General features: G+C 41.2%; 1 protein-coding gene across 4 annotated transcripts in view; it reads left to right on the top strand.

The window, feature by feature from the left end:
* The first annotated feature begins 867 nt into the window (after positions 1-867).
* Positions 868-26929, top strand: part of ZC3H7B (zinc finger CCCH-type containing 7B) — a 91792-nt gene continuing 65730 nt past the window's right edge. The window contains exon 1 of one of the 4 annotated variants that reach the window (XM_051962184.1): positions 868-1244. Coding sequence is in view for 3 of the 4 variants with exons in the window: in XM_051962185.1 (XP_051818145.1) it covers positions 14461-14469 (9 nt within the window). In the remaining variant the exon portion in view is untranslated. Of the gene's footprint in view, positions 1245-14310; positions 14470-26929 lie in introns of those variants that run through there. The other 3 variants (XM_051962185.1, XM_051962183.1, XM_051962186.1) reach the window with 3 other exon arrangements.

Consider the following 26929-nt stretch of genomic DNA (forward strand, 5'->3'; position numbering starts at 1 on the left):
TAACAAAAAAGAGCTATTATCAATATTTTTGTGCATGTGTGTTATTTTCTTCCATCTTTGATCTTTAGGTATAAGCCTCTAAGTGCTATCGATTGGTTAAAAGAGATGCACAGTTTAGTGACTTCTGGAGCATAATTCCAAAGTACTTGCCAGAATGGCTGGACTAAAATAAAATAAAATAAAATAAAATAAAATAAAATAAAAAGGCACAGACTTTCCTTGAAACAAAAGGGAAAATCCTGCCTCTCCCCTCCCCCCCAACACTTCCCCCCAACCCCCACCAAGAGCAATAGACTGTTATATTTCATTGGTACTAAATAAGTGTTGGTGGAATGGAACTAAATACACGTAACAGCTGTTAAGTGCCTGTGTCCTACTCTTTCTAAGCTTTAAAATGAGGAACTACTGTAGAAGATCCAGGCCTGACCCCTGGGATGCTGAGCGTTGGGGTCTTTAATCAGCTGAACTTGGAGGAGGGGGAAATTGACATCTTTCTTATGAGATCATTGGTTTCTTTTCTAATTTTAAGGATTTTCTTTTTGGATGCATTTAAAATCCTAGTTCTGAACTGGGTTTCACTTGGCCGTCAGAGGGGCCCCGGTCAAAGTTAAGAACCCCTGGAGCTATTTAGGAAGAAAGGGAACATCTCGGGGAAAGTGCCGAACTGAAATCCATTTCAGGTGTTCAAAAGGGAATCTCCTTAAAAACCTCCTTGCATCTCAAAGGGAAAAGGTAAACAAACAAACAAACAGACAGAGCGGCTCCCGCTTTGATTGGAGCAGAAAGGGAAATTTCCCCCGAGTCTTTTCCTCCCACCCCACGGAGAGCAACGTTACGCCCTGTGCTCTGATTTGTTTTTCCGCACGTCCCCAGGGTCCGGGAATGAGGCTGACCGGGCCCCTCCAGGGAGCAGGGAGAAACTGCAGGGAAGCATTTTCTCCAGTTGGGGCTGCTATGATCGAGACACAGAAAGAATAAGAGAGAGAGGAGAGAGCGAGCTAGGGACAGAGAGCGAGCGAGCGAGCGAGCGAGAGAGCCGTGGAAATGAAAGTAAAGGGCTAAGCGGCCACATGGAGGGAGCTGCCTGGGCAGCAGTTCCAGGAGCAAAATGCTTCCTTCGATAATTAAATAGCATTTACTTTTATTATTACTAATAATAATAATATAATAATATCTCTAGTAATACTATACCACTTATCAAGGCCCGTTGTAGGCACGGTGGGGGGACTGCCAAGCAAGGAAAGGTGAGTCCGTGGAGGCTTTTTTCCCCTTTAGCCGAACACCGAAATTCTGCCGGGTGGGGTCCGCTGGGGGTGGGGGGCCCGGTTTGGAGGCGGCGGCGGCGGCCTGGCTGGGGGCGGGGGGGAGTGGAATCGAAGCGGGAGGCGGGGTGCGGCCCCAAGAGGCCTGGCGGGGAGGGGTGTGAGGCACCTCCGGCCCAGGAAGGGAGTCAGGAAACCCGGACCGGGGTGGGGGTGGAGGGGAACGGGGCGGGGCAGCTTTTCGCGGGGTCTAGGGGAAAAAGGGGTTGGAATCTCCGCTCCCCCTCTGGGAAAGGGCTTCCCTCCCAACCCCCCCGCTGCCATCCTCACTCCTCTTACCCCAAATGGCCGAGAAGTTTCAAAGTTATTGCTGAGCCTGGCTGAGGTGGGGGAGGTGGGGGGTCCGGGCCCGGGGGAAGGGAGAACGGGAAGGCTTTGAAGGGGGGTGGGGGGCTTTTTCTTCTTCATCTGAAACTTGGGGAGATGCGGGATGCAGTGGGGGGGGGCAGCTGTTTCCAAGCTGTGATTTGCAAACTCTCGCTTTACGGCGACTGGGGGAGGGGATGGCTTGGGGCCCCTGGCCCCGGGTGGGAGAGCGATCGAGAAATCCTTTCGCTCCTCCTCCGGTCGCCCTGCCTGCTTTCCGCTGCCCCCCCCCTCCCCCCTTTATTATGGAACGCTGGGGCAGCCGCGGAGGCCGGTTCTGGCCTGGGCTTGGGCCGCGCAGGGGCGGCCTTCCTCGGCTGCTGGCAGTACTCGAGCCCGGGGATCCGAGGCCCGTCGCGTGGAGATGGGGGTGGGGGGGAACGAAGTGGACTTGGGGTTGGAGGAAAGGGAATGGCCTGGGTCAGCCCTGCAGGATCAGGACGCTCCCTTCCCCGAACGAGCTAGGGCCCTCTCTCCCCTCGGGGCAAGGCCCCGGAACTGTTGTCTGTTCTACCGAGCCACGTTGAGGATATTGATAATCTGATGGATTTGGAGTGGGGAGCATCTGGGTTCGAATTTCCTCCCTGACTATTCCTGGTTGTGTGACCTTGGCTATGGCCTCTTCTCTTTGTGGGGAGTGGCTCAGTTTCCTCTTCTGTAAAATGGGAATAAATTAGCACGGTCTGTCACACTTGGCTGTCAGGAGGGAAGAACGTTGTAAACCTCAGAATGGAGAAATGGGCTATTGTTATCAAATTAAACTTTGAGCCAACTTTGAGCTTCTTATTGTTAGCCTTCAAGTTTTACAAAGTACAAATCAAAGCCAAGTGAGGCAGGCAGCCAACTGATCAATAAACAAAGTTCCTACTATGTGCCAGGCACTATAGTTAGTCAGGGGAGATTTAAACAAAAAACAAACAAACAAACAAAAAAAGAGCAAAAGACAGTCCATTATCAGCTAAAGGGAGAGACAGCATGCCAACAAATATATACAAAACAAACGATATACAGAACAAGTGGGAAATAATAGAGAGAGAACTTGGAAATTAAAAGGGAGTAAGGAAGGCTGTCTGAGGGAGAGGGGCACTGGAATTGGGACTTTAAGGAAGCTGAGCTCTTTTTCTGATTTGTATTTATTTCCTGCTATTCTGCACATCCTGATGTCCCCCTGTTTAGATTTCAAACTCCTTGGGAGCACACAGCAGATGCTTAATAAAGGCTTCCTACTTGATCTCTGTGTTACAGATCAATCAGTCCATCACCAAATATTTATTCAGCACTTGTTCTGTACCAGCCACCAGTCTAGGCAACTGGGGATATAAAGATAGGCAAAAAACAAGGTTCCAAGCCTCAGAGAACTTGCAATCTATAAAAGGAGATAACTATGTATAGAATCAACAAGCATTTATTAAGTGCCTACTATGTGACTGGCCCTGGGGATGCCAAGGCAAAGAATGAAATAGTGCCTGCCCTCGAGGAGCTTATGTTCAAATGGGTAAGACAACATATATACGTATAAAAAGGTATATACAAGGTAAAAATAACTTTAGAGGGGAAATACAAATAGCTGTGGAGCCATTTAAAGGGAAGTATTTGAGCTGAATCTTAAAGAAAACTGGGGCTTCTGGGATATGGAGATGTGAAGGCATAGTCTGGGGGCCGGCCAGCACGAAGGCGCAGGACATGTGTGGGTACAGAATAACAAGTGTGCCAGAGAGAAGGACTGAAGCTGGAGAAGTGGAGCCATGCTGATGGTCACAGAGTTTGTCATTCTAGGTAGGAATGGAAAGAGTTTGGGGTCCGTCCTGAGCTTATCTCATAGGAGATAGTGTGGAATGAGTCTGAAGCCCTCATTTTTCAGAGCTCTGGAGAGAGGAAGGGATATGCTCAAGGGCTAATAAATAGCCAAGGTGATGTTGGAAGCCAGGTCTTCAGGTTTTCCAACCAGCATTCTCTATCCCATTCAGACTTGTGTTTTTCACTAGGGGAGGTATTCCTCCCCTAGTGCTTTGGCTAGCAGAAAGCCCTATCCAGCAGCAACTTGATAATATACTCATCTTCACCAATATTGTACCATCATCCCTTTTCCTATACTTAAATAGATCTAGATGTCCCCATTTTTGCAAAGGAAGAAACTGAGACCTAAAGAAATTAAGGTGGCACTTGCACTTGAACCTAGATTTTCAGAGGATCCCAGAATCTCAGAGTTGGAAGGGACCTCAGATGATCTTGATTCCAACTTATTCCTGGCAAAAAGGATCCCCAGGGATACATCACACCCAACAAGTGAGCATCTATCCTTTGCAAAAGGATCTTCGCCGATGGGGACCCCATTCCCTCTTGAGGTAGCCCTTTGGTCATCTGTCCTTTGTTCAAGAAGCTCACAACAGGGACCCCATTTTCTCTTGAGGTACACCATTCCACTTTTGGAAGACTCCTCTCACTTTGGGGATGTCATTTCTTATGGTTTCCTTAGGTTTATCCCCAGTTTGCTTTTTTGAAAAAACCATCTTCTAGATCCAAGCAGAACAAATCTAAACCCCCAGTCATTTGGCAGACTTTCAGGTACCTGTCGGGTCTCTCGCCAGTCTTTTTTCCTCTGAGTAAATTCTAGAAGTCAACTGTCATGTCCTCTCCATAATGGATGTCTGACATTCATTCAGCTGATCTTCCTTTGGCGTGAATATTAGCCTTGCGACTGGCCCTCTCCACTTCCCAATGGCCTTCCCAAAACAATGCACCCAGAAATGAGTAGTGTTCCAAAAGTGGTATGACTGGAGCAGAGGATGGTCAATGTTCATTGAGATTCTGATTGGACTTTTCCAAACTCCAGCAATCTGGATAACTTACTTCTCGGTGCAGCATTAGCTTTTTTGAGGGCTACAATGTCATAAAGCATTTTCATATCAAGCTTGTGATCTACTAAAACCCTCAGATCTTTTTCAAATGAACCACTGCCTAGCCGTTCCTTGCCATGTTGGTTTTTTTTGGAAGATAAGTGATTTAAAGCAAGTATAAGACTTTATAGTACCATCACAGCCCTTAGACCCATGAAGGCTGTATGGCACAACAATGTTGTCGAGACAAAGGTGCTAGGTTTGGGTTCCATCAGTGGTGCTTAATGCCATCTTGGACAAGTCAGTTTACCCCATCTGAGCCTAAGTTTCTTCATCTGTTAAATGAGAGGATTGAGAGCATGGTGTTTTCCCCAGTAGTCACACAGTGCTTAGCATGCAGTAAGTGCTTAATAAATGCTTTGACAAAAGGTATATTTATTTAGGGAATAGGTTACAAAGTGAGGGGATACAACAGACACCAGAAATGGTAAATATGAAATAAAGTTGGCAGAGCATTAATAAATGCTTGTTGATTGAATGGCAAGATGATCTTTAAGGTTTTTTCCATCTAAATCTATGATTTTTTGATCTTAGAGATAATCTAGTCCTCCTGCTCACTTTACAGATGGAAAACTGAAGAATGAGGCAGCAAAGTTCATGTCCAAGGGTAAACTGAGTTAAATGACAGAACTAGAATTTGAAACCAGATCTTTCCCAGGTCCTTCTCCTCCTCCTCATGTCCTTTTATTTTCTTACTGAAAGGCTGCTTTTGTGGGTGTTTTAGTTGCCTCAGAGCTGTATCCTTCGCTCCAGGGGCAATCTGAGAGAGCCTAATTCATGGGTTCCAAAAGTATGAATAGCAGTGGTGTGTTTTGGGGGTACTAGTTGTAGACCAGGGGGCTTATGGCATGTCTGAGCTGAAGATGCTGAATAAAAAGCCCCAAGTCTCTTTCTCGGTGTCTCTGTCTCTCTCTGTCTCTTCCTCTCTCTCAATTTTGCTTTGTGATTGTATTTCAGCAAACATGATGAAAATAGCCGGGAATAGAGCTTCGGGTCCTCACTCACATAAATAAGATAATTATAGGATATGTAGCAAGTGTGTTGGATTCAGCTCCAACAGGAATCTTTACCTTCGCTACCAAGACTCAGCTCTCCCTCCCATCCCATCAGTTTCTTCTCTCCTGTTACCCAAACTCCTCTCCTCTCCCTCTAGTAGTTCTGGAGGGCCAGCAAGGCAAGGTCAGAATGGGAGAGACAGGAAGTCTGGGAAGTGGGGGTGTCCCCAAGGCCAGGAAGAAGGAACTGGGGACCAGGAGAAGAGGAAGCCCTGAGGAACCCAGGATACAGTGGATTAAAGACAGGGAGGACAGGAAGACAACATAAAGATGTTTGCTATGATTGGCTACTAAATAATGTAGGATTTGGGCCTTTTTTTTTTAATCATCAAGTCTTTGGGCCTTTGAAAAAGCCTAAAAGATCTTAGTTCAGTAGGAAAGACACTAACTCTGGAGTCTTGGTACCTGGGTTCAATCCTGCCTGTTATACTTGTGTGTGATATGGGGCCTCACTTTTCTCTTCTGTAAAAGGAAGGAATTGGATTAGAATTCAGTTGTTCTTAAATATTTTGGACTCAGAACTCCTTTATACTTTTTATTTTATTTTTAGGTTATACATGTTCATTCAACGTTTACATATTTCCATATGAGGTTGGGAGAACAAAAGGGAAAAAAACATGAGAAGGGGGGGGGGGGAGTGAAAATAGTGTGCCATTGATCCATATTTAGTCTCCATAGGTCTCTCTCTGGATGCAAATGGCACTGTCCATCCAGAGTTTATTGGGATTGCCTTGGATCACTGAATTGCTGAAAAAAACCAACATCATACAAACTTATTGCTATGTGCAGTGTTTTCCTTTCCACTAAAGAACTTTTGTTTATATGAGTCATATCTACCAATATTTATTCTATTAGAAAGTAAAATGTCATTATTATTATGGGGAGGAAAAACTTCAACCTCTTGGACCCAGTGAAATGACCTCAAGGACCTTCAGGGATCTCCATAAAACTCGTTTAATTGATCTCTGAAGATCCTTTTAACTGGAGCTCTCTCATCTGAGGGTCCTCATCTTTGTAGGATACCCTGCTACTTTCCTAGAGGAGGAAGGGAGACCCTGCAAGGTCCAGGGATTTCCTTTGTTTTAAAATTTGTATTTATTTATTCATTTTTGGTCAAGTGATTTTTTTGGGATCACATAGGCTATAAAATAAGAGAAATGCATGTCAGCCTCAGATTTTTTGATTCCAAATAGGTATAATTTCTACTCAGTTGAGGAATTATGCTCATATTGTCATTGAGTCATTGGGAGTGACTACTACTACTAATGTGTGTGTGTGTGTGTATATATATATATATATATATATATATATATATATATATATATATATATATATATAATATATATATATGTATTTATACAATATACGAATATAATAATACTAGTATAAACTAATATAATTAATGTAGTTCAATCTGTCTGATTCATTGTAACCCTACTTGAGATTTTTTTAGGTAGATTTTGAAGTGGTTTGCCAATTTCTTCTCCAGTTCATTTTGCAGATGAGGAAATTGAGATAAACAGGATAATGTGATTTTTTCAAGATCACAAGCTAGCGAGTGTCTGTGACCACATTTAAACTCAGATTTTCCTGACTCTAGACCTGATGTTCTATTCACCCAACTGCTCCCTAGTTGGGTAGTATAAGATGCCTTGAATGAAAACCAAGAATTCGAAGGGACCTTAGAATTAGGGAAACTGAGGCCCAGAAAAACTAATGCGTGTCAGGGCTGGATTTGACCCCATGCTCTCTGGATTCTAAATCTAACATTCTTTCTACTATGTCATGCGTGTCTGAGGTTTGATGAGGGGATGTCACACAGCCAGTTAGCTGTAAATTTGGTTTTGGAACTCGGGCCCTGTGACTTTCAGTTAATCATAAGGCCATCAGGCTCATGCTGAGTCACAGAATCACTCAAGTGAGGGTACCGGTAGACTGGTGGGATAGAGAATCAAAGGGAAGAGCTAATCACCCAACAAAGGAAAGAGACATGTCTGCTTTATGGCCTCCTGCATATCACTCCCTCTCTTCTGAAAAAAAAAAATGGCAAGAATCCCGGCCCTTCCCCATTCCCAATGGCAACGATGGAGCCATTCCCAGCATCTCCCCATCCAAGGTGACATTGCCGCTGTGAATCTATTGCTGTCCATCAGGCTGGAAGCTCCCTAAAGCCTTGGGCTCTTTTGCTTTTCTATTTGTCTCTCCAGTAATGAATCCTTAATGAATACTTGTTGCCCTAACTCTCTGAAGCACTTGATGGTACTCTGTGGTTGTATGATACCCCCTGACAGGACTAGAAGATTCATATTTTATTTAAATATTCTCTCTTTCCTCAACACACATCCCAGGGCTCTGCAAGTAATAAGTGCTTAAGATATGTTTATGGAAATGAAGTGAACCCCCTTATAAGAGGGAAAGAGAGATAAGCCTCTATTAAGTGCCAGGCACTGTGCTCTTACAGATGAATAAACTGAAGCATAGAAATGTTAAATCTCTTGTCACAGATCTGGCTCCAGACCTGAAGGTTCTGTAGTAAAATGCTATTTAAAATTTGTGTATATAGACACATCCCACACATACATATATACATACATACATGTATTCTTTGACAACAAAATTATCGAGCATCCGATATAATTACACGAACAAAATTTAACTCAAAAACATCATCCCAACTTTTCCTTAATGTTTCCATCCACGAGGATTCTTTGTTCATTCCTTTTAGCTACTTTTCTTTTTTTCTTTTCTTTTGATGAGGTGATTGGGTGACTTGTCCAGGGTCACATAGCTATTGACTTCTGGGCTGGTACTCTATTCACCGTGTCATCTAGCTGCCCCTTTAATTACTTTTCAATGACCAGAGTTCATATGGACTTTGTTCTTCTTCATCTACTTTTTTCATTTTGCATTTTTTTTCATAAATGTCGTTTTAGATTTCTCTGTCCTCCTCAGTCTGTCCGTTTTAATTCATCATGGTCTTTCATTCCCTTACTGCATAATGGTTAATTTGATCATTCCCCTATTGCTGGATATTTAGGTGACTTCCAGTATTTTACAATGACAAATCATGCTCTCATGAAGATCTTTGAACAGATAGCTCTTTTGGGAGAGTCGTGTGTTTCTGAAAACTCTTTCAGTGTGTGTTTCTGATTGTGGAATCACTGGGCCAAAAAGTGGGATCAGTTTTCTAACTTTTACTTTGTCCTGTAGAATTGTTCTTCAGAAAGGATTTTTACAAATTTGCAGTTCTATGAGTAATAAATAAATATCCCTGTTTCTCCATAACACCGCTGCTTGGTTTTAATTATTTTTGCTAATTTTTATGAGATGGTGCCTCAGAGTTGTTTTAATTCACATTTCTTATATTTAAAGCTAGAAGGAACTTTGGAGGCCCTTTAGCCCCATTTTACAGGGGAGGAAACTGAAGCTGAAAAGGGTTCCTTGCCCAAGACTACATAGGTAGTAAATAGTATAAGGACTCAGATTATTAGTGAAACTGAGCATTTTTCAAGAGATTCTGTTCGTTTCCCCCTGAAAAGTGTTTACGTGCTTTAAATAATTATACATTGTGGACTGGAACTTAGCCCTGCACAATTTTTAATTGTTCCTTATGGTTTTTAATCATAAATATATTTCCCAATCTGTTACTTTTCTTTTAATGATCTTTTGCTAGTATTGTATGAAAGCATTTTATTTTGATGTTTTAAAGCTCAAGCAGGGCTACTTTGTGCCTTCTATTTATTGAGTAAGGGGAGAATAGAGGCCTATTAAGAGTATGGAAGAGAGTGGAAATAGGCAAGCGTTGGAGGAGATGGGCCAAATCAGGGAAGAGACTTAGAGACAATATGGCCATCAATGATAAATTGGAGTTCGGACCTCTTCAAATGAGAGGTTAAATCTGCAAGAGGTCTTTGAAAGCATCTGTTTCAACTTCCTCCATTTTACAGATATGTAAACTCATAGCTTGGGAGTGTCCTACCCAAGGAGGGCACTCAGAATGAGGATATGTCTCATGTTTCTATAAGCCTTGACATGTCCCAAAGAGCTTTTCCCATAACAAATCGGAGAGGTAAGTAAGCACTATTAGCCTCATTTTATGAAGAAGAAATTTGGTCAGACAGGGGAAATAATTTGCATAGTGGATCAAACCAGGATTTTTTCAATCAAGAATTCATCATGTATTAAGCACCTACTGTATGCCAGACACTGTGCTAATTCCTAGGGATAAAAAGGAAGACACCTAATCCCTATTCTCAAGAGTTTGTGTTCTCTCGGGGGAACATATTGGAAAACAGGGTAGTTTGGGAAGTTGGGAACAGACAACTGGGACCTTCAGGAAGGCATGAGCTGAATCTTGAAAGTGGGGCAGAAATAAGGAAGGAATATATTCCAGATGTGGGGGATGGTCAGGGCAAAAGCAGAGGATTGAGGGACATTTATGAAAAAGAGAAATGGCCCATTGGACTGGACCTTGGAGTGTGGGAAAAGGAATAGCAGCCATGAAACTGGAGAGACGGTTTGGGACTGGATTGTGAGTGGTTTTAAAACTCAAACCAAGATGATTATATTTTATCTGAGAAGCAGAAAGGGACCACTGGAAAAAATTATTTTGGCGGCACTCAGGATTAAGTGACTTGTCCAAAGTCATACAGCTAGGTCGGATTTTAAATCAGGTTTTCCTAACTCCAGGGCTGGTGTTCTGTCTATTGCCACAGCTACCCCTGAGCCATTGAAATTTGAGCGAGGGGATGCCATGGGCAGAATGGTCTAGACAATTAGTAATGACATTTATATTATTATCTCATCTGATTACATGCCTCCTCCCCCAACAATTTTATGAAGTAGTTGTTAGAATTATCTCCATTATATAAATGAGGAAAGTGAGGTAGAAAGAGATTAATTAGAAGATTGTTTGAAAAATACATATATGGCTATCTTCCAGCTTTCCTCCATCTTTGTTTTTTGTTTTAAATATTTTGGAAGCATCTTTTTGGATTTCTCTGTGTTCCCCTTTGATTTAATAAGAGTATCTCATTATCTTCACTGGTCATGATTTATTTCATCATTCGCTGACTGTTGGACATTTTGGTGGCTTCCAGTGTTTTGCAATAATGTGATCTAACTCTCCCTCTCACTCCAGTTAGTCATCCCTCATTACAAAGAATTTTAAAAATACATATATTTAATTTTTGGAATAAAACAAGCATTTCCATAGTACAGCATAATAAAAAAGATGAAGTTTTTTTTTTTTAATGAAATTGCAAATAACAGTAAGGAAGACCTAAGGCCTAGGGCTTCAATTTAGAATTAAAACTTGATTATAATAATAATTATTATAATAATAGGCTGTTAAAATAAAGCAAAATACAATGAGTAAGCAAACATAAAAAAGAACCCAACTATAAATAGCTACTTTGGTATAAAAATTACAAAGAATTTGAAAAGGAAACTAACCAACAAATTGACGATGTCTACAATACATGCAGTGTTGCGTGTAGATCATCCCTCAATTCTGCAAAACTGAGTTTTTACAATACAGGGCAAGGGGTAATTATTATTAGCAACAATAATAAGCATTTATGTTGTGCTTGAAGGCTCCATTTGTGGTTTTTTTTTTTTTAATGAAATTGCAAATAATAGTAAGGAAGACCTAAGGCCTAGGGCTTCAATTTAGAATTAAAACTTGATTATAATCATAATTATTATAATAATAGGCTGTTAAAATAAAGCAAAATACAATGAGTAAGCAAACATAAAAAAGAACCCAACTATAAATAACTACTTTGGTATAAAAATTACAAAGAATTTGAAAAGGAAACTAACCAACAAATTGACGATGTCTACAATACATGCAGTGTTGCGTGTAGATCATCCCTCAATTCTGCAAAACTGAGTTTTTACAATACAGGGCAAGGGGTAATTATTATTAGCAACAATAATAAGCATTTATGTTGTGCTTGAAGGCTCCATTTGTGTTTTTTTTTTTTTAACTTGATCTTCATACAGCAATCCCATATGATGGCTGTCATTGTTATCACTCCCATTTTACAGATGAGAAAACTAGGCCCCAGAGTAATTAAATAATTTTCTGAGCTGTTGAAAGTGAGATTGAATTTGAACTCAGTTCTTCCTGACTTCAAGTTTACTGCTTCACTAAGTGGCCTCTATCCACATGACTGAGGAAAATGGTCATTTTTCACTGGGCTACATCACTTGTGCCCTATGTTCTTTGTCCTCTGGAGGGAAAATTCAATGGTCCTTTGCTAGCCAGCTTCTTTTAGAGGTTACAATGACTCTTAAAAGTAAACATCGTGATACATTGTACTTGGGGGACCAACAGTAGATAAAACTAACAGCCAAACCCAGCCTTGTTACAATGTATATGCTCAGAAAGAATTGATTGTAAACTGAGGGGAAGGTTCTGGATACCATCTGACATTAACTATTTTGTTGTCTCTGTATACAGTGTTTTAGTCATGGTATACATTTTTCTTTTGGTTCTGTAGCTGTGAAAATGAGTCCATTACTAATAGCTAGCATTGATGTAGCACCTACTATTTGTTGGGCATTGTGCTAAGACTTTACAAATACTTCTTTTGATTCTTACCACTCCCCCACTCCCAGGTAGTTGTTATTATCCCATTTTACAGATGAGGAAACTGAGGCAAACAGATTTGGCCAGGGTCATATGGCTAATAAGCATCTGAGTCTGGATTTGAACTCAAGTCTTCTTGTCTCTAGACTCACAGCTCTAACCACTATGTCAGTAACTGTCTGCCATTTTACTTAGCGCTTGTCCAATCGATGGGCATCCATCCATAATGGGCATCCATAATGGCTTATTTGGTTTTGTTTCCATAATATTTTATCGTACGTGGGACCTTTGTGTAATTGAACTCCTTGTTCAACTGTGGGATCTCAGGATCAAAGGGTATGAACAGTGTCATGACTTTTTTCATGTGATTCCAAATTGTTTTCTTCTCCGAGGTCAAGTGTCAGCAAACATTTATTCTGTGCATCTCACACGCTAGAGATGTTAAGAGATTTCTTTTCTTTGTCTCGGACCCATAATTTTGTCGACACAAGGAAATTTTTTCCATTTGATGTACAGTGGCAATTTGTATATCATTTAGAATCTTCGAGAGTTGCCTGAGACACTCTGAGATTGAGTGACTTGGCCAGGATCCTACAGCTAGTATATGTCAGAGGCAGCATTTGAACCTGGGCCATTGAGACTCTAGGCTTGCCCTACTCCCACCCACATCCTGCCACCGCATAGTCTCACAGGACTGGGGCCACAAAACTAAAACATATATACCTGAGAGTTAGAGTAGAGAGGAGGCCAGGAGAGACTTCCTGGGGAAGTTGCCTATGACCTGAATCCTGAAGGGAATCAAGGAATCTTAGATGGATGTGGGGAAATAGCCTTTCAGGCCTGGAGGAGGAACTGGGGAGGGAACAGCAAATGAACCAGTTTGACTGGACCCCAAAATGTGTGAAGGAGAATAATATATTATTACACAATAATAAGAAAGGGAATTATGGAAGAGAAAAGCTCGAAGCCTATTGGGAAAGGCTTTAAATGCCAAACAGACAAATGTCTATTTGACTCTAGAGGTCATAGGGAGCCATTGAAGCATCTTGAAGAAGGGATTTAGTAAGTTGTTTTCAGGAGTTGCTGGGCCTGAAAAACTCCCTACCCTACGTTAATGGTAAAACTTAACATCTGATAGAAATTAAAGGTTTTTATTATGGTGTTAAATCTGAGAAGGACTTTATAGGAGAGGGTAAAATGGAAGCTGTCCATTTATCTCTTTATATGTGTGGACTGAGAAGCCTGTGAGGTAGACAGGGTAGATTTCTTCCTTTTCCTCTTTCTATAGTGCTTTAATATTTTTAAAAGTTCTTTACATTTATTATTTCATCTGGACCTCATAGTAATACTGTGAGATGGATATCGTATTATCCCATTTAACAGATGAGGAAACTGAGGTTCTAGGGTACAGATTCAATCACCAAAGTGACTCATCTATGATTACACAGGGATTACTGTCAGAGGCAGGATTTTGACTCAAGTCCAGATCCTGCTAGATCACACCAGCCTGTCTATACTCTTTCTTGTTCCCTCTCCTACTGGAGAAGCTCTTTTATTTGTTTGTTTATTTATTTATTTACTTCTTAATTGCAACAGCAGCAGAAGACATCCATGATATCTTATGGCCACAAAGCATTACTATACAGATTCATTTGATCCTCTTTAACAGCCCTGTGATATAGAATATAGGTTATTATCCAAATTTTACTAAATGAGGAAACAGGGTGAGAGAAGGAAAGTACCTTGTCCAAGGTCACGGTCATGAACTCAGATGATTCAGGGGAGCTTTTATTCCTCCCCCAGTCTACCTTCAATTTTTTTCCCATTTTTATAAAATTAAATGTCTTACTGATGTCCTTGTTTTCATTACCTTATGTGTACGTACACACACACACACACACACACACACACACACACACACACACCCTCCAGCAGGAGGCAAACTTTACCACAAGTCCCTTAGGTACCTGTTTCCTTCCACCTTTGGACGTCCCCTCCCTGTGACCTGGTGATTGGAGGCAGGCTCTGGGAAGGCTGAGGAACTGGATTAAAAGCGCTAGGCAACCAGGATGGGAACAGAAAACAGCCCGCAGGTCCAAGTGCAAATAACTCTTGGATGATCGGCTGCTGCTACCCTTCTCTCCCATGAAAATTGAAGACCAAGGATAATGAGCCTATAGGAGTGGAGTGGAATTATCTGTACTGGCAGGTGGTTTGCTAGAGAGATGTGGAGGGTAAGTCAGTTTCCTTATCTGTAAAATGGGGGTACTTGATACTTATTTGCACTGCCTGTCTCTCAGGACTGGCATAATGAAGATACTTTAAATCTTATAAATGATGAATGAACGAAAAAGCACTAAGTGTTTACTATGTATAAAGCACTGTGCCAACCAACAGAAAAGCAAGACTATCTGTTCTCAAGAAACTCTCATTTAAAAAAAAAATTCTTTTAAAATTCCATTTTATTTTATCTTCAGGCTTTTATTCTCTCCCTCCCACCTCCTTTTCCAATCTTACTCCTTATACTGAGAAAGCAAGAAAAATAAAATCTATTCTAAGAATATATAGTCAAGCCAAACAAGTTCCCTCATTGGCTATATTCCAGCTCTCTCTTCCATTTCCTCCCCTCCCTATGTGCCTCCCTCTGCACTCTCAGTCCATCAGCTCCCCATCAGAAGGTGGGTAGTATGTTTCATCATGAGGCTTTTGGAATTGTGGTTGATCATTGTGTTGATCAGAGTTCTTTTTTTATTTGTTCATTATTTATTTATTTTATTAGAGCTCTTTATTTATTTTTTGTTTATTTATTTTATTATGGCTTTTTATATACAAAACATATGCACGGGTAATTTTTCAACATTGACCCTTGCACAACTTTCTGTTCCAACTTTTCTCCTCCTTCCCTCCATCCTCTCCCCTAGATGGCAGGTAATCCCATACATATTAAATATGTTAAAATATATATTAAATACAATATATATAATACATATTTATACAGTTATCTTGCTGTACAAGAAAGTTCAGAGTTCTTAAGCCTTTCAAACTCGTTTGCTTTTACAACAAGGTAGCTTAAAATTTTTTTTAATAGTATTTTGTTTTTCTAAACACACGAAGAGATAATTTTCAACATTCACCTTTGCAAAATCTTGTGTGTTCTCCCCTCTTCCTCCCCTGGATAGCAAGCAATCCGATATAGGTTAAACATGTGCAGTTCGTCTAAACGTATTTCCATATTCATCATACTGCACAAGAAAAATCAGATCAAAAGGGAAGAAGTAAACATGAGAAGGAAAAAACAAACAATAACACAGAAAAAAAAAAGGGGGGGGGGAAATGCTATGCTTTGATTGACATTTGTCCTCCATAGTTCTCTCTCTGGATGCACCACAAGTCTATTGGAATTTCCTTGAATTATTGAGGTCATATTCAATGGAAGGGTAACACTAGCAATAGTTTCAGCTGCAGGGAAGATGGCAGGGCTTATTGGGCCTTAGGATCCAGTGAGAAATGGCAGTGCATCTTCTTTAATGTTATTTCCATTGATAAAACCACATCAGCTTCTGATGATGGGTCGTTTGATAGGCACAAGGGTTGTGATGGTGAGAACTCTTTTTTACTCAGCTTTCATTCACTGCTAAGAAAACATCATCTGTAGAGTGGCAGTTGCTGGTTCCCATCTCCACAAAGATTTTGCCTCTGTAGACTGGTTATGGGAGCCAGGCTGAAAGCAGGGCTTCTGGTCTGGGGCACTACGATCCCAAGGGCTTTCTTTGGGGCTTCCCTCTCCATTGAGGGCAGCTGCTCAGTGGTTGATGTGGATGGGGACAAACTTGGCAGCTCCATTCTCCATGGGGGCTACTCCTCCCTTGAGGCGACTCTGAGGGTTGGGCCAGAAGCACCAGTCAATGGTATGGGACACATGATTATTTCCAGGGCTCTTGGGCTGTTTCCATTGGGAGATAGTCCTGGAGAGATGAATTATCATGATTATATAATAAGAAAAATGTGTTAAATGCCTCGTGATTAGGTGCTGACCTAGATGATGATCCTCTGCCCTTGAGGATCATCAATATAAAACTGAAAGGGAGCTTAGAGATTACCTCTGTTCCTCTCATTTTTCAAACAGGGATATAATGCATGCAGTCACATGGGTGATAAGTGGTAGAGACAGGATTTGAACCTAGAGCCTTGATTTCTGACCTAGAACTCTTCCCATTGGGCCACAGTAGCTGTTAGAAATGCTAATCACAGAAGATATCTTTCTGGATAGGGAAGAGGTGAGGGTAGAATATATTGGCAAATGAAAGTGATATGATCAGTTCCATGAAACATCCGCTCCTTTATCACCTTTGCCAGAAATAATTCCTCTTTCACAACATGGAAAGAGCTCAGAACTTTGATCTATGCAATAATCAATCTTGAATTCAGAGAACTGGTGGTGAGTCATGTTTCTCCCTTTCTCACAGAGAGGTGGTGAGCTACAGGGGCTGGATGCGGGATGCATTGTGAGACTGGCCAATGCACCGATTTATTTTGCTTAACTAATGTCTTTGTTACAAGGAAAACTTCTGTTATGGTGTGGAGGAAGAGGCATTGTTGGAAAGGGACAATAGGACAATAATACAATATTTATTTGAAAAATGATCTTTCTTTAAAAAAAAAAAAAGAGAAATGATCTTTCTGACTTTGAATGGCCTTTCTTTGTATCTCTGATCTTGCTTATTTTAATTTGCATTAAGTTCTCATTTGAACTTAATTTGTTCTAATGGAAACCTAGATTTGTTTTAAAATATGCCATAAATGAAGCACAAAGACTGGACTCCGTGCCCAGCCCTCTCTCTGTGATACCATATTAACGTGGACTCCCTCAATGAACCAGTTAGTGTTTACTGAGGTACTGTGGCTTATCATTTCTGTGCTGGGCCCTGGGGGTAGGGAGTGGAGGGTGGAAGATTAAAGAAGTTTAACAGTAACTGTAAAGGAATTTTTTTCCCCTTCTATTTGATCCTCACACCTGCTGGAAGTTCAACTCAAACCCAAGGTCTCCTTCCCCCTTTCTTTCCCTGTTCCCCTTTCTTTTCTTCTGCTCTCTTAATTGTTTTTTTCTTTCCCCCATTCTTTCCTTCTTTTTTTCTTCCTTTTCAGTTTTTCTTCCTTTATTATTTAAATTACATTTTTTTTCATCGAGAATATTAAAAGATCAATACAAACCACTTTCCTCGCGAATCAGTTACTTTCATTTCCACCGAGTCTCCTGATAATTTCCCAGACCCCTTCAGGATGCTCAGCCAGTTTTCTTCATTGTTTTGCTTCCCAAGTTCATGGTTCATTCTTCAGTGAGCTCATATTTTTTCTGATGGAAAGATTGAGGCTCTTCCCATTACTAAGTTTTGCCTCTGTTAATATTAACTGGAATTCTGGGCTGGAAAGCTCATTTTTAACTCAGGGGTATAGTCAAGGTCAATTTAATTTGACCTACATTTATTGAATCATCCTGGGTGTGGAAAAAAGACTATTGGATGGGGATTCTGCAGTCTTGACTCTGGACCCTGTTAGTTATGAATATGGCTCAAGCACTTCTTTCTGAAACTCAGTTTTGCTATCTGTTAAATGGGAATAATATCGATACTACTGTTAATAGAGTATTATTACCAACTGGATGCTATCATTAGTGTTCTCAAGAACACAGCCTAGGACTAAGGATCCTAGGGGAGACAGGAGAAGCAAAAGAACTGGCTCCTCCCCTTACAGTCTCGGGATCCAAGGCCTTCCCATATTGAAAAGATAGGAGCAATGTGATATAGGGGATAGTGAAATTGAGTTCAGAAAGAGCTCCCAAATAAATCCTCTCCTAGACACTGCCTGACAAGGGGCCTTTGTCTTGGCTTCCTCATTAAAATGAGGAAGCTAAGAGTCCTTTTACCTACAGATCTAAGATTCCTTGATCTGAGGTCCCTTGGCACAGATAGCTAGTGCTTTGAGAGGCCAGGAGCATTGAGTGGCAGATGAATTCTCTGGAGTTGTTTGTTCACGTCACGCCATCTGACCAAGAATGGCAAATGGGAAGCCACCTCCAGCAGAGCCAATAAATAAGGGCCTCCTGTCAGCCCTTTAATAGTGGGAGGGACGGGCTCATTAATACTTTCACTGGCTTTTTATTAGCCTTAGAGAGTCAGAGATTGCTTCTGAATCACAGAAGCCCAGAATCAAGCATCTGGAAGCAAATGCAGAGCCCTTATGCCTTAAGAGAAACCTCTAAAGCATTCTCAACAAATAGATTGCTCGTAAACCATGAAGGCAGCGTATTCCTCATTTAGTTGGTTGCAATTATCCGATCTCTTTTTCCATCTCCCCAAGAGCAGAATGAATGCGGTATGGAAAGAATCCATAGGACCTGATTTCCAATCTTAAATCTGCCACTTGTGACTGATGCGGGATCACTTTGCCTCTCTGTCCCTGTTTCCTCAAGCCCCTAAGGTTCCTCCCTAGCCCTAAATCCTCTGAAGTGCTTGTTGAACGATGAATGGAGAGTTCTGGCCTCATATCCCGCTAAAATGGCAGTGCCCTTCATAAGTCAGACCAAACTGCACGTTAATTGGCAGCTAGCCCTGGAGAGAATCAAACCTTAGATAAGAGGTGAAGGGTAGCATAGGGAATTACATCATCAGATGGACTGCTTCACCATGGGCATGCAGGGTCACACAGCTTGTATCTGAGGCCTGAGTTGAAGTCAGGACTTCTTGACTCTAATCTCGGTGCTCATCCACTGGGGCACCTAGCTACTCCCATCCACGTAGCCAGAGAGACTCTATGGAGAACTCCGTGGGGCAGCCAAGGTCATTTCTTGTCTAGAGTGGATAGAGCAATGTCTTTTTCCTTCTTTTTTTTTTTTTTCCTTTTTTAATTATAGCTTTTTATTTACAAGATATATGCATGGGTATTTTTTCAGCATTGACAATTGCAAGACCTTTTGTTCCAACTTTTCCCCTCCTTCCCCCCATCCCCTCCCCCAGATGGCAGGTTGACTAATACGTGTTAAATATGTTAAAGTATAAGTTAAATACAATATAAGTATACATGTCCTAACAGTTATTTTGCTGTACAAAAAGAATCGGACTCTGAAATAGTGTACAATTAGCCTGTGAAGGAAATCAGAAATGCAGGTGGACAAAAATAGAGGGATTGGGAATTCTATGTAGCGGTTCATAGTCATCTCCCAGAGTTCTTTTTCTGGGTGTAGCTGGTTCAGTTCATTACTAAGAGCAGTGTCTTTTTAAAAAAAAATTATTAAATTGGTTTGTAAAGTTATTTTTATCTATTTATTTTTTTCTGGATGTACATGTATATTAACTTTTAAAATACACATTTCTTTATGAATCATGTTGAAAGAGAAAAATCAAAATAAAAAGAAAAAAACTACAAGAGAGAAAAAAAACAAAAAAGAAGTGAACATAACATGTGTTCAATAAGAATGGTGTCTTAAGAGTCATGGTTTCGGAGGACCATCAGTCTAGAGGTGGAAACAGTCTCAAAGGTACTGAGTGGATAGATCCCTGGAAGACCTGAGTTCAAATTCTGCCATAGTCAGTTATTAATTATGTGACTGCATCTTTATGGGCCTGTTTCCTCATATGTAAATGGGAATAATATTACTCCAGGTGAGGAAATTAAAGGTCAGGAAGGTAAAATGACTTGTCTGAGGTTATATAGAAAATGTCAGAGGTGAGATTTGAAGCAGGTTCTCAGTTTCCAAAGCCAGAGCTTTTGTTTCCACAGTTAAATTTGTTGTTGTTGAAGATTGAAGGATGGAAATGGGATGTTTAACGTAAAAAGGAAAGGGTGTGGGGCATTTCTGTATTTGAAAAGCTGTCTTCCTATGGAGAGTTTAGATTCCTGGTTTGAGAAGCAATGGAGCAATAGTTTAAAGTCAACAAGAGGCAAATTTAGGTTTGGTTTCGTTTAAGAAAAGCTGGCTAATCATTGATGCTGTTCCAAAGGTGGAATGAGCCACCTCTGTAGCCCTCTGCAGTATCATTCAGTTGGTGCCAGCCTTGATCTTTCCTAGAGCTGTATATGGACATTGGCTTCTCTTTCAGGGAACCTTGAGCTTGGGGCCTTTCTGTTCTCCATCCTACTTTCTTTTCTTTCAAGACTTTGCTTTCAGTTATCTGTCTGTTCAACCAACAAGTATTTATTTGGCACCTACTGTGTGCCAGGCAAGCTCAGTGAAGCACTGGGGCATTTCTCTTTTAGAAGGCCACTTGTGTTTTGTTAGAGCTCTTTATTCTTCATTCATCCAATATGATGTGATTTAGGAGAGCAAATGATGTGTTTGGGGTTCAGCATCAAATGATGAGATTGTAAGCACCAAATGTTGGGGTTTAGCCATGGGAAAAATTCACACTGATCGTTCTCTTTGGCAGAAAGTAGATTTATTTAGAAGAGGTTGCAGACAAAATAAAGATATATAATAGACACCAGGAGTGATAAATATGGAAGAGTAGGGAGAGCATATTGTTAGCAAAAGTGATTTTAACAATTAATGATGGAAAAGACAAGTTCCCCAGTGGAACTCACAATTAACCAGAAGAAAGGAAAGACCCCATGAGGATCGAGTATGCCCTTTGCCGGCAGGCTAAATCTATAGAGGAGTTTAGCACTCTAAATGAGTTAGTTATAAGATGGAGAAAGCATGGTGGGGTGAGAGAAAGACACATGGATCAGAGTCCATGGCAAGCTGTATCTCAAAGGGGGTTTGGTGAAGATGGCATGAGCCCGGACAGATTTATAGGGGAAAATTAACCTCAGGGATTTGACATTTCTTGGATTTCTGAGTAGTAAGGAGAGGCTGCCCACAACCTCCACAGAGGGTGGGACTGAGGCTAAACTGATCCCCATCAGTGACCTTCCCTGCCTGCCCCAGGAAGCAATTCCATCAATATTCCAGTCCCTCTCTGTCAATCTCACCAATTATTCAGGATCCCATCATAGTAGACATTTCTCAATGTTTACATAGACTGTGAACCTTGATGCTCAGTGAGAGGCTGAGGTGGAGACCACAGGAAAATTCAGAAAGAAATTGAGAGCCAATTTCCTGGTGATGAGAGCTGTCTTGTGATAGGCTGCCTCAAGAGAGAGTGAGATCCACATCACTATAGGTCTTCAAGGGGAAGCTGGAGGACCACTTGTTGTAGGCATTTGGCCTCTGAAGGCCCTTTCATTTCTTGGATTCTGGGTTCCTATAATTCAGCAAAAAATATAATATGATATAGTTACCTATGACTAGTTCAATTGAATAAATCAGACTCCCAGCCTTTAGTAGAATTACAAATAACCCATCTTCCTGCCTCACCCTTACTGGTGGAGGCAGCTGGATGGCACTATATTGGGGAGAGTGCAGGGTCTGGAGTCTGGAAGACCTGAATTCAAATCCAGCCTCAGACACTTCCTAGCTGTGTGATCCTGGGCAGGCTACTTAGCTTCTGTTTGCCTTTATTTCCTCAAATGTAAAATGTGGATAATATGTATCTATATTACATAATACAATGTGGATTGTATGACATATTTGTAAAGTGTTTAGCACAGTGACTGATACATTGTTAGTCCTGTATAAATGTTAGCTATTATTATTACTGTTATGATGATATTATTGATATGATGATAATGATGATGTGATTGGGACTTATGGGAAGATCTTATTCCTAAGTTTTTGTTTTTTTAAATTTCATCTGCAGTAGAAAGAGTTCTGGCTCTTTCTAGAATTGAATTCCTACTAAGGATACGTAGTATGGACACTTGTGGCCCAGGCAAATTGCCCTTTTTCGGTCTTATTATCTATAAAATGAGAGAGTTAGACCGGGTGACTAGGAAGTCACATGATTCAAAGTAACTTATTTCCCTGGGCTTCGGTTTCCTCATCTATAAAATGTGGGGTGTGGACTAGATAGAGTTGAGTCTAAATCCTTAATTCTCTGATGTTGTTTCTTATGATCTCTGTAACCTTGGTCAGGTTACCTCCTCTGTAAAATGAGGTTAGACTATACAACCTCCGAGTTTGATCTAGAACGTTGATCTTATGGTCAGTACATGGTCTTCTTCAGTTATTTATATAATTAATTATAACAGTAGTCATGATAAAATAGCTAACATTTATATTTCAAGATTGCTGAGCACACTTTGCCTTGTTTTGTTTGATGCTGAACCTATCAAAGGATCTGGATCTTGCCCACATGGGTATTTGTTGCAAAGATGCAGGCTGTAACCCCACCCAGGGCAATGTCCATCCATGTCCCTCCACCAGTTTTCCACAGGGCGTCCGTCTACACAGCAAGATGAAGGTCTTCCGCTTCTCTGGACATCAAGGACACCGATGGAACACAGGGATATCCATCATCGACTCTTCGCTCCTGCCGAATGACCAGCCCATCTCGAACCCCTACATTGCTATGGCTGAAAAGGATCATTGCCCAGTGATCAACTTTCTGGTGATGAACCTCTCCATCCTTAGCAAGGTCGGTCCTTGAACGACAGAAACGTGTGACAAGTCAGCCTGGGTCTCTCCAGGGGCTGTCATGAGGATCAGCCGAGTTCATACATGTAAAGCGTGTTTGTAAGTGTAAAGTATTTTTAAAATGTCAGCTGTTAATATTGTCATTGCAATTTGGAGTGAAGTTCACCGGTTAGGTCTGTTGGGGATAGTCGTAAGAGGAGAAAATGTCGGGTGTGTTGGAGCAAGCCAGCCTGGCATCCTCGCTACCAGAGAGTCTGGGGCTGGTCCATTGCTTGAGCTTGGGAGTTTGAGCTAAAGTGGGTTAAACCAATTGGGTGTCCAGCAGCAATATTGCAAGCCTCTTGAGAACAGAGAGCCATTGGGTGGCCCAAGGAGAGGCTATCCAATGCAAGTGGAAAGTGGAGCAGGTCCAAGCTCCCATGCCCATCAGTAGAGGTTTGGCTCATGAATATCCAATGTATTTGCAGCCTGGCCAAGTTAGGAAGACAGCCTAAAAAAAAAAAAAGAGGAAGAGTGGAGGCCCATATTAAGTACAATCATGATTTCAGGGGATGCTGGGTGGGGCCCTTGAAATGTCAACTGCATTATGGGAACAAGTGCTGCTCTGGAATAATGATGATGATGATGTAAAAGAACTCATGTTTCTACCATTTCCAAAATGTTTTCCTTATAATGAGGTCCAATGAGGAAAGGGTGCAAGCTCATTGTGCCCGTTTCATGGACTGAGGCAGGGAGAAGGTAAGGGCTTGCTCAGGAGCCTACATTTCAGTGGTTCTCAAACTTTTGTTTTCAGTATCTTTATCCTATTAAAAATTATTGAGGATCTCTCCAAAGCGTTTTTATCTGGATTATATTTATAGACATTTACCATATTGGAAATAAAAACTATTTTTGAATTTGTAGACCCTCTAAAAGGATTTCAGAGATCCCCAGGATTCTCTAGACCATACTTTGAGAACCACTGGATAGTCAGTGGCAAACTCTGGTTGTCATATCTCCTCTCCTCTGATTTTAATTTTAATTCATTGTTCACTCTGGGAATCTAGGTGAGTTCCATTTCCCCAGGGCCTTTTGTTCGCTTGCCCTTTGGAGCCATTGATTATTTTTTTTTTTTATCCCAGGTCTTGTATTTGGGCTTTTGGTCTATTTATGTTAGCCTTTAACTCCTGAAGCACATTGGATACAATATTCCTGGCTCTCTTTCCTGCCCTGGCCCTGGTCTCACCTATAGTCCTATACTTTTTGCAACCCCCTGCCCCTTTTTCCTAGGATTAGGATGAGAAAAATGGTTTCAAACAGCCTATACTGGTTCGATTATTTTTACAGTTCTGTAAATTTTGCTTTCTTCATGTGTCTCTGATATCGATCACATACAAGACCTGTTATTCTGAGATTCTGCACGAAAGACTAGGAATCCCATCTAGGGGTTGCTCCTCCAAATGTGTTGTTTGCCCTTGATTCTTGAAGAGGACTATGATATCAGAGAGGGATACTATGACATGCAAGTGAATTGGATGTGAGGGAGGGCAAAGTCACTAGCCTTACTTTCTCCTCCAGAGCCATCTGGGTAAATGTGGCAGAATAGACCAGGATGTCTCGAGATGGCCTTGGATGCAGGGGGAGACCTTAGTCCTCTATTTAGTAACTGAGAAGAAGAGACTTATTGCTGTTATGTGACATGAATGAATGAATGAACACCTCACATTTCTATGGCACTCTGAAGTTTTTGTAAATTGTCTTCTTTGTAACTAATTGTTGAAGTATAGATATCCCCATTATAAAGACAGAGGAGCTGAGGCTCCAAGTAACAAGCCACTAAATGTTGGGACATTTAAACTAAATGGGTTTGCCATTTCTCTTCTGACTTTCAGTCCAGATATCTTTCCGATGCTATTCTGATATAAAGTCTCTCTTGGATGAGAGATCAGACTTGTTTTCCACAGCCCTAGAGGTTGTGAAGGCAGATTTGGGCTTAATTTTTAAAACTTCCTACCAATGAGAGCTGTTCCTCATTGGCTGGCTGGGGAAGTAGTGGGGACTCTTGTATTGAAGGACTCTAAGCAGTAGTGCTCATTCATGCCATTTGACAAGAGACTCCTAAACTAGCTCCTTCCAGCTTTTGTGAAAGGGAAGCTCAGAGAAATGTCTCCTTTGTTCTGTAATTACTTTTATTCTGTCCCAAACAAGCACCAAATAAGATGGGCATTCCCATCCATAGAGGAGCAGCAAAATAGGATTCTGGGCAGCCTGCTTTTCTTTGTAAATATTTAATAAGTTCAACTTGCAAGTTTCAAGGTTCTCCTGCTTGCCTAATTTTTTTTCCTGCACTTCCTGAAAGATGCCTCAATAATCTTCCTCCTCCTCCTCCTCCTCTTCCTCTCCTTCCTCCTCCTCTTCTTCTTCTCCTTCTTCGTTTCCTTCTTTTCTTCCTCCTCCTTCTCTTTCCCCTTCCTCCTCATCCTCTTTTTTTTCTTCTTCTTTCTCTTTCTTCTCCTTTTCCCCCTATGCTATACTGTTCCTCCTCCTCTCCCCCAGGCTCTCCTAATACCCCACTCTCATTGGGGGGAAAAAAAAGAAAATCCCCTGTAACAAATATATTTAGTAAAGCCAATTTCCACATTTGCTGTGTCTGAAAACAACTGGCTCATTGCCCATCTGGAGCCTTTCTCTTTCCCCGGTGCCCACTCAGTCTCTTCTTCCCTTTACACTCACACAAGTTGTATATTTCCTTTTTCTCTCTAATCCCCAATTGCAGCTGATTAAGTCATTCAGCAAACATTAACAAAGTCCCTACTGTGTTCAAGGTCTTGTATTTAGGCACGGAAGTGAAGATAGAGAGATGGGAGAACTGGACTCTGAGCTCCAAGAGTTTATAATCTGCTTGGTGAGATAAGACACGTAGCAACCAGAATAACCCACAGTAACCTCTCACTTTATGACTGAACCATTTCCACAATGACTTTCTCATTTGAATCACAATAACCCTGTGAAGGAAGCAGGGTAGGGAGTATTATCTCAAACATTTTTGTTCAGTCATTTTCAGTAATGTCTGACTGGGACTCCATTTGGGTTTTCTTGGCAGAGATACTGGAGTAGCTTGCCAATTCCTTCTCCAGTTCATTTTGCAGATGAGAAAACTGAGGCAATAAGATTAAGTGTCTCGCCTAGAGTCAAAAGCTAGTAAATATCTGAGGCTGGATTTGAACTCAGAAAGATGAGTCTTTGTGACTCCAGCCCTGGCTCTCTATCACCTAGTTGCCTCATCCTAAACTTTACAAATGGGGAAACTGAGGCCTTAAGAGGGAAAGTAGTTTTTACAGAATCCCAGAGCTAGCAAAAACCTCAGAGCCATTTTGTCCAACCTGTACCTGGACAAGAATCCTGTCTCTAGCCTGGCCGTTGATCATCCAGACCCTCCTTCAAGCCCTTCAGTGAGGGGAGATTCTTCTGAAATCCTTGCATATAGCTCTCCCAAGCTGTCCCTTCCCCTGTTACATCTGAAACCACGGGGTGTGTTGTCTCCCCATTAGAATGAGAGCTTACCAAGGTCAGGAACTATTTTTCTTTTTTGTGTCCCTAGTATGTAGTACCTATGTTGCGCAGAGTAGGTACTACTAGAGTAGCTAAATGGTTTTCCCTTCACTCTTCATCTCTCAGAAAACAGCTCACTTTACTGCTGGAGTGATTAACTGTTAAGGATTTTTCCCATTTCTTGAGTCTCAGTCTGCCTCCTTATTTTTCTGTATGAAGAGTGAAAAATCTCACTTCTGCCTCTTATATAGCTGTGTCTTCCTGGGGAACAACCTCTGATCTCTAGTTTCCTCATCTACAAAATTTTGCCACTGATAAGCATAGAATAATATTAATAATAATAACAATAATTAACATTTATATAATGTCACGATCTGCCCACAATCTGCCGGGCACTATGCCGAGTACTTTAAAGTTATTATGTCTCCCAAACTCTGGAAGGTAGATGCTTTTATTATCCCTATTTTACAGATGAAGAAACTCATTATACCAGCTATACCTCAAAAAGGCTAAAGATGGTGGGAAAGGCCAGAAGAGTTTGAACAGTATTTTTTGTGGTAGCAACAAATCGTAAGGGAGGCAGGTGCCCATTGACTGGGGGATGGTTGAACAAAGGTGGGGTCTGTTACTGGGATGGATCATTATTATACCAT

Source organism: Antechinus flavipes, chromosome 5 (genome assembly GCF_016432865.1).
Source record: "Antechinus flavipes isolate AdamAnt ecotype Samford, QLD, Australia chromosome 5, AdamAnt_v2, whole genome shotgun sequence".
NCBI classification, from domain to species: domain Eukaryota; kingdom Metazoa; phylum Chordata; class Mammalia; order Dasyuromorphia; family Dasyuridae; genus Antechinus; species Antechinus flavipes.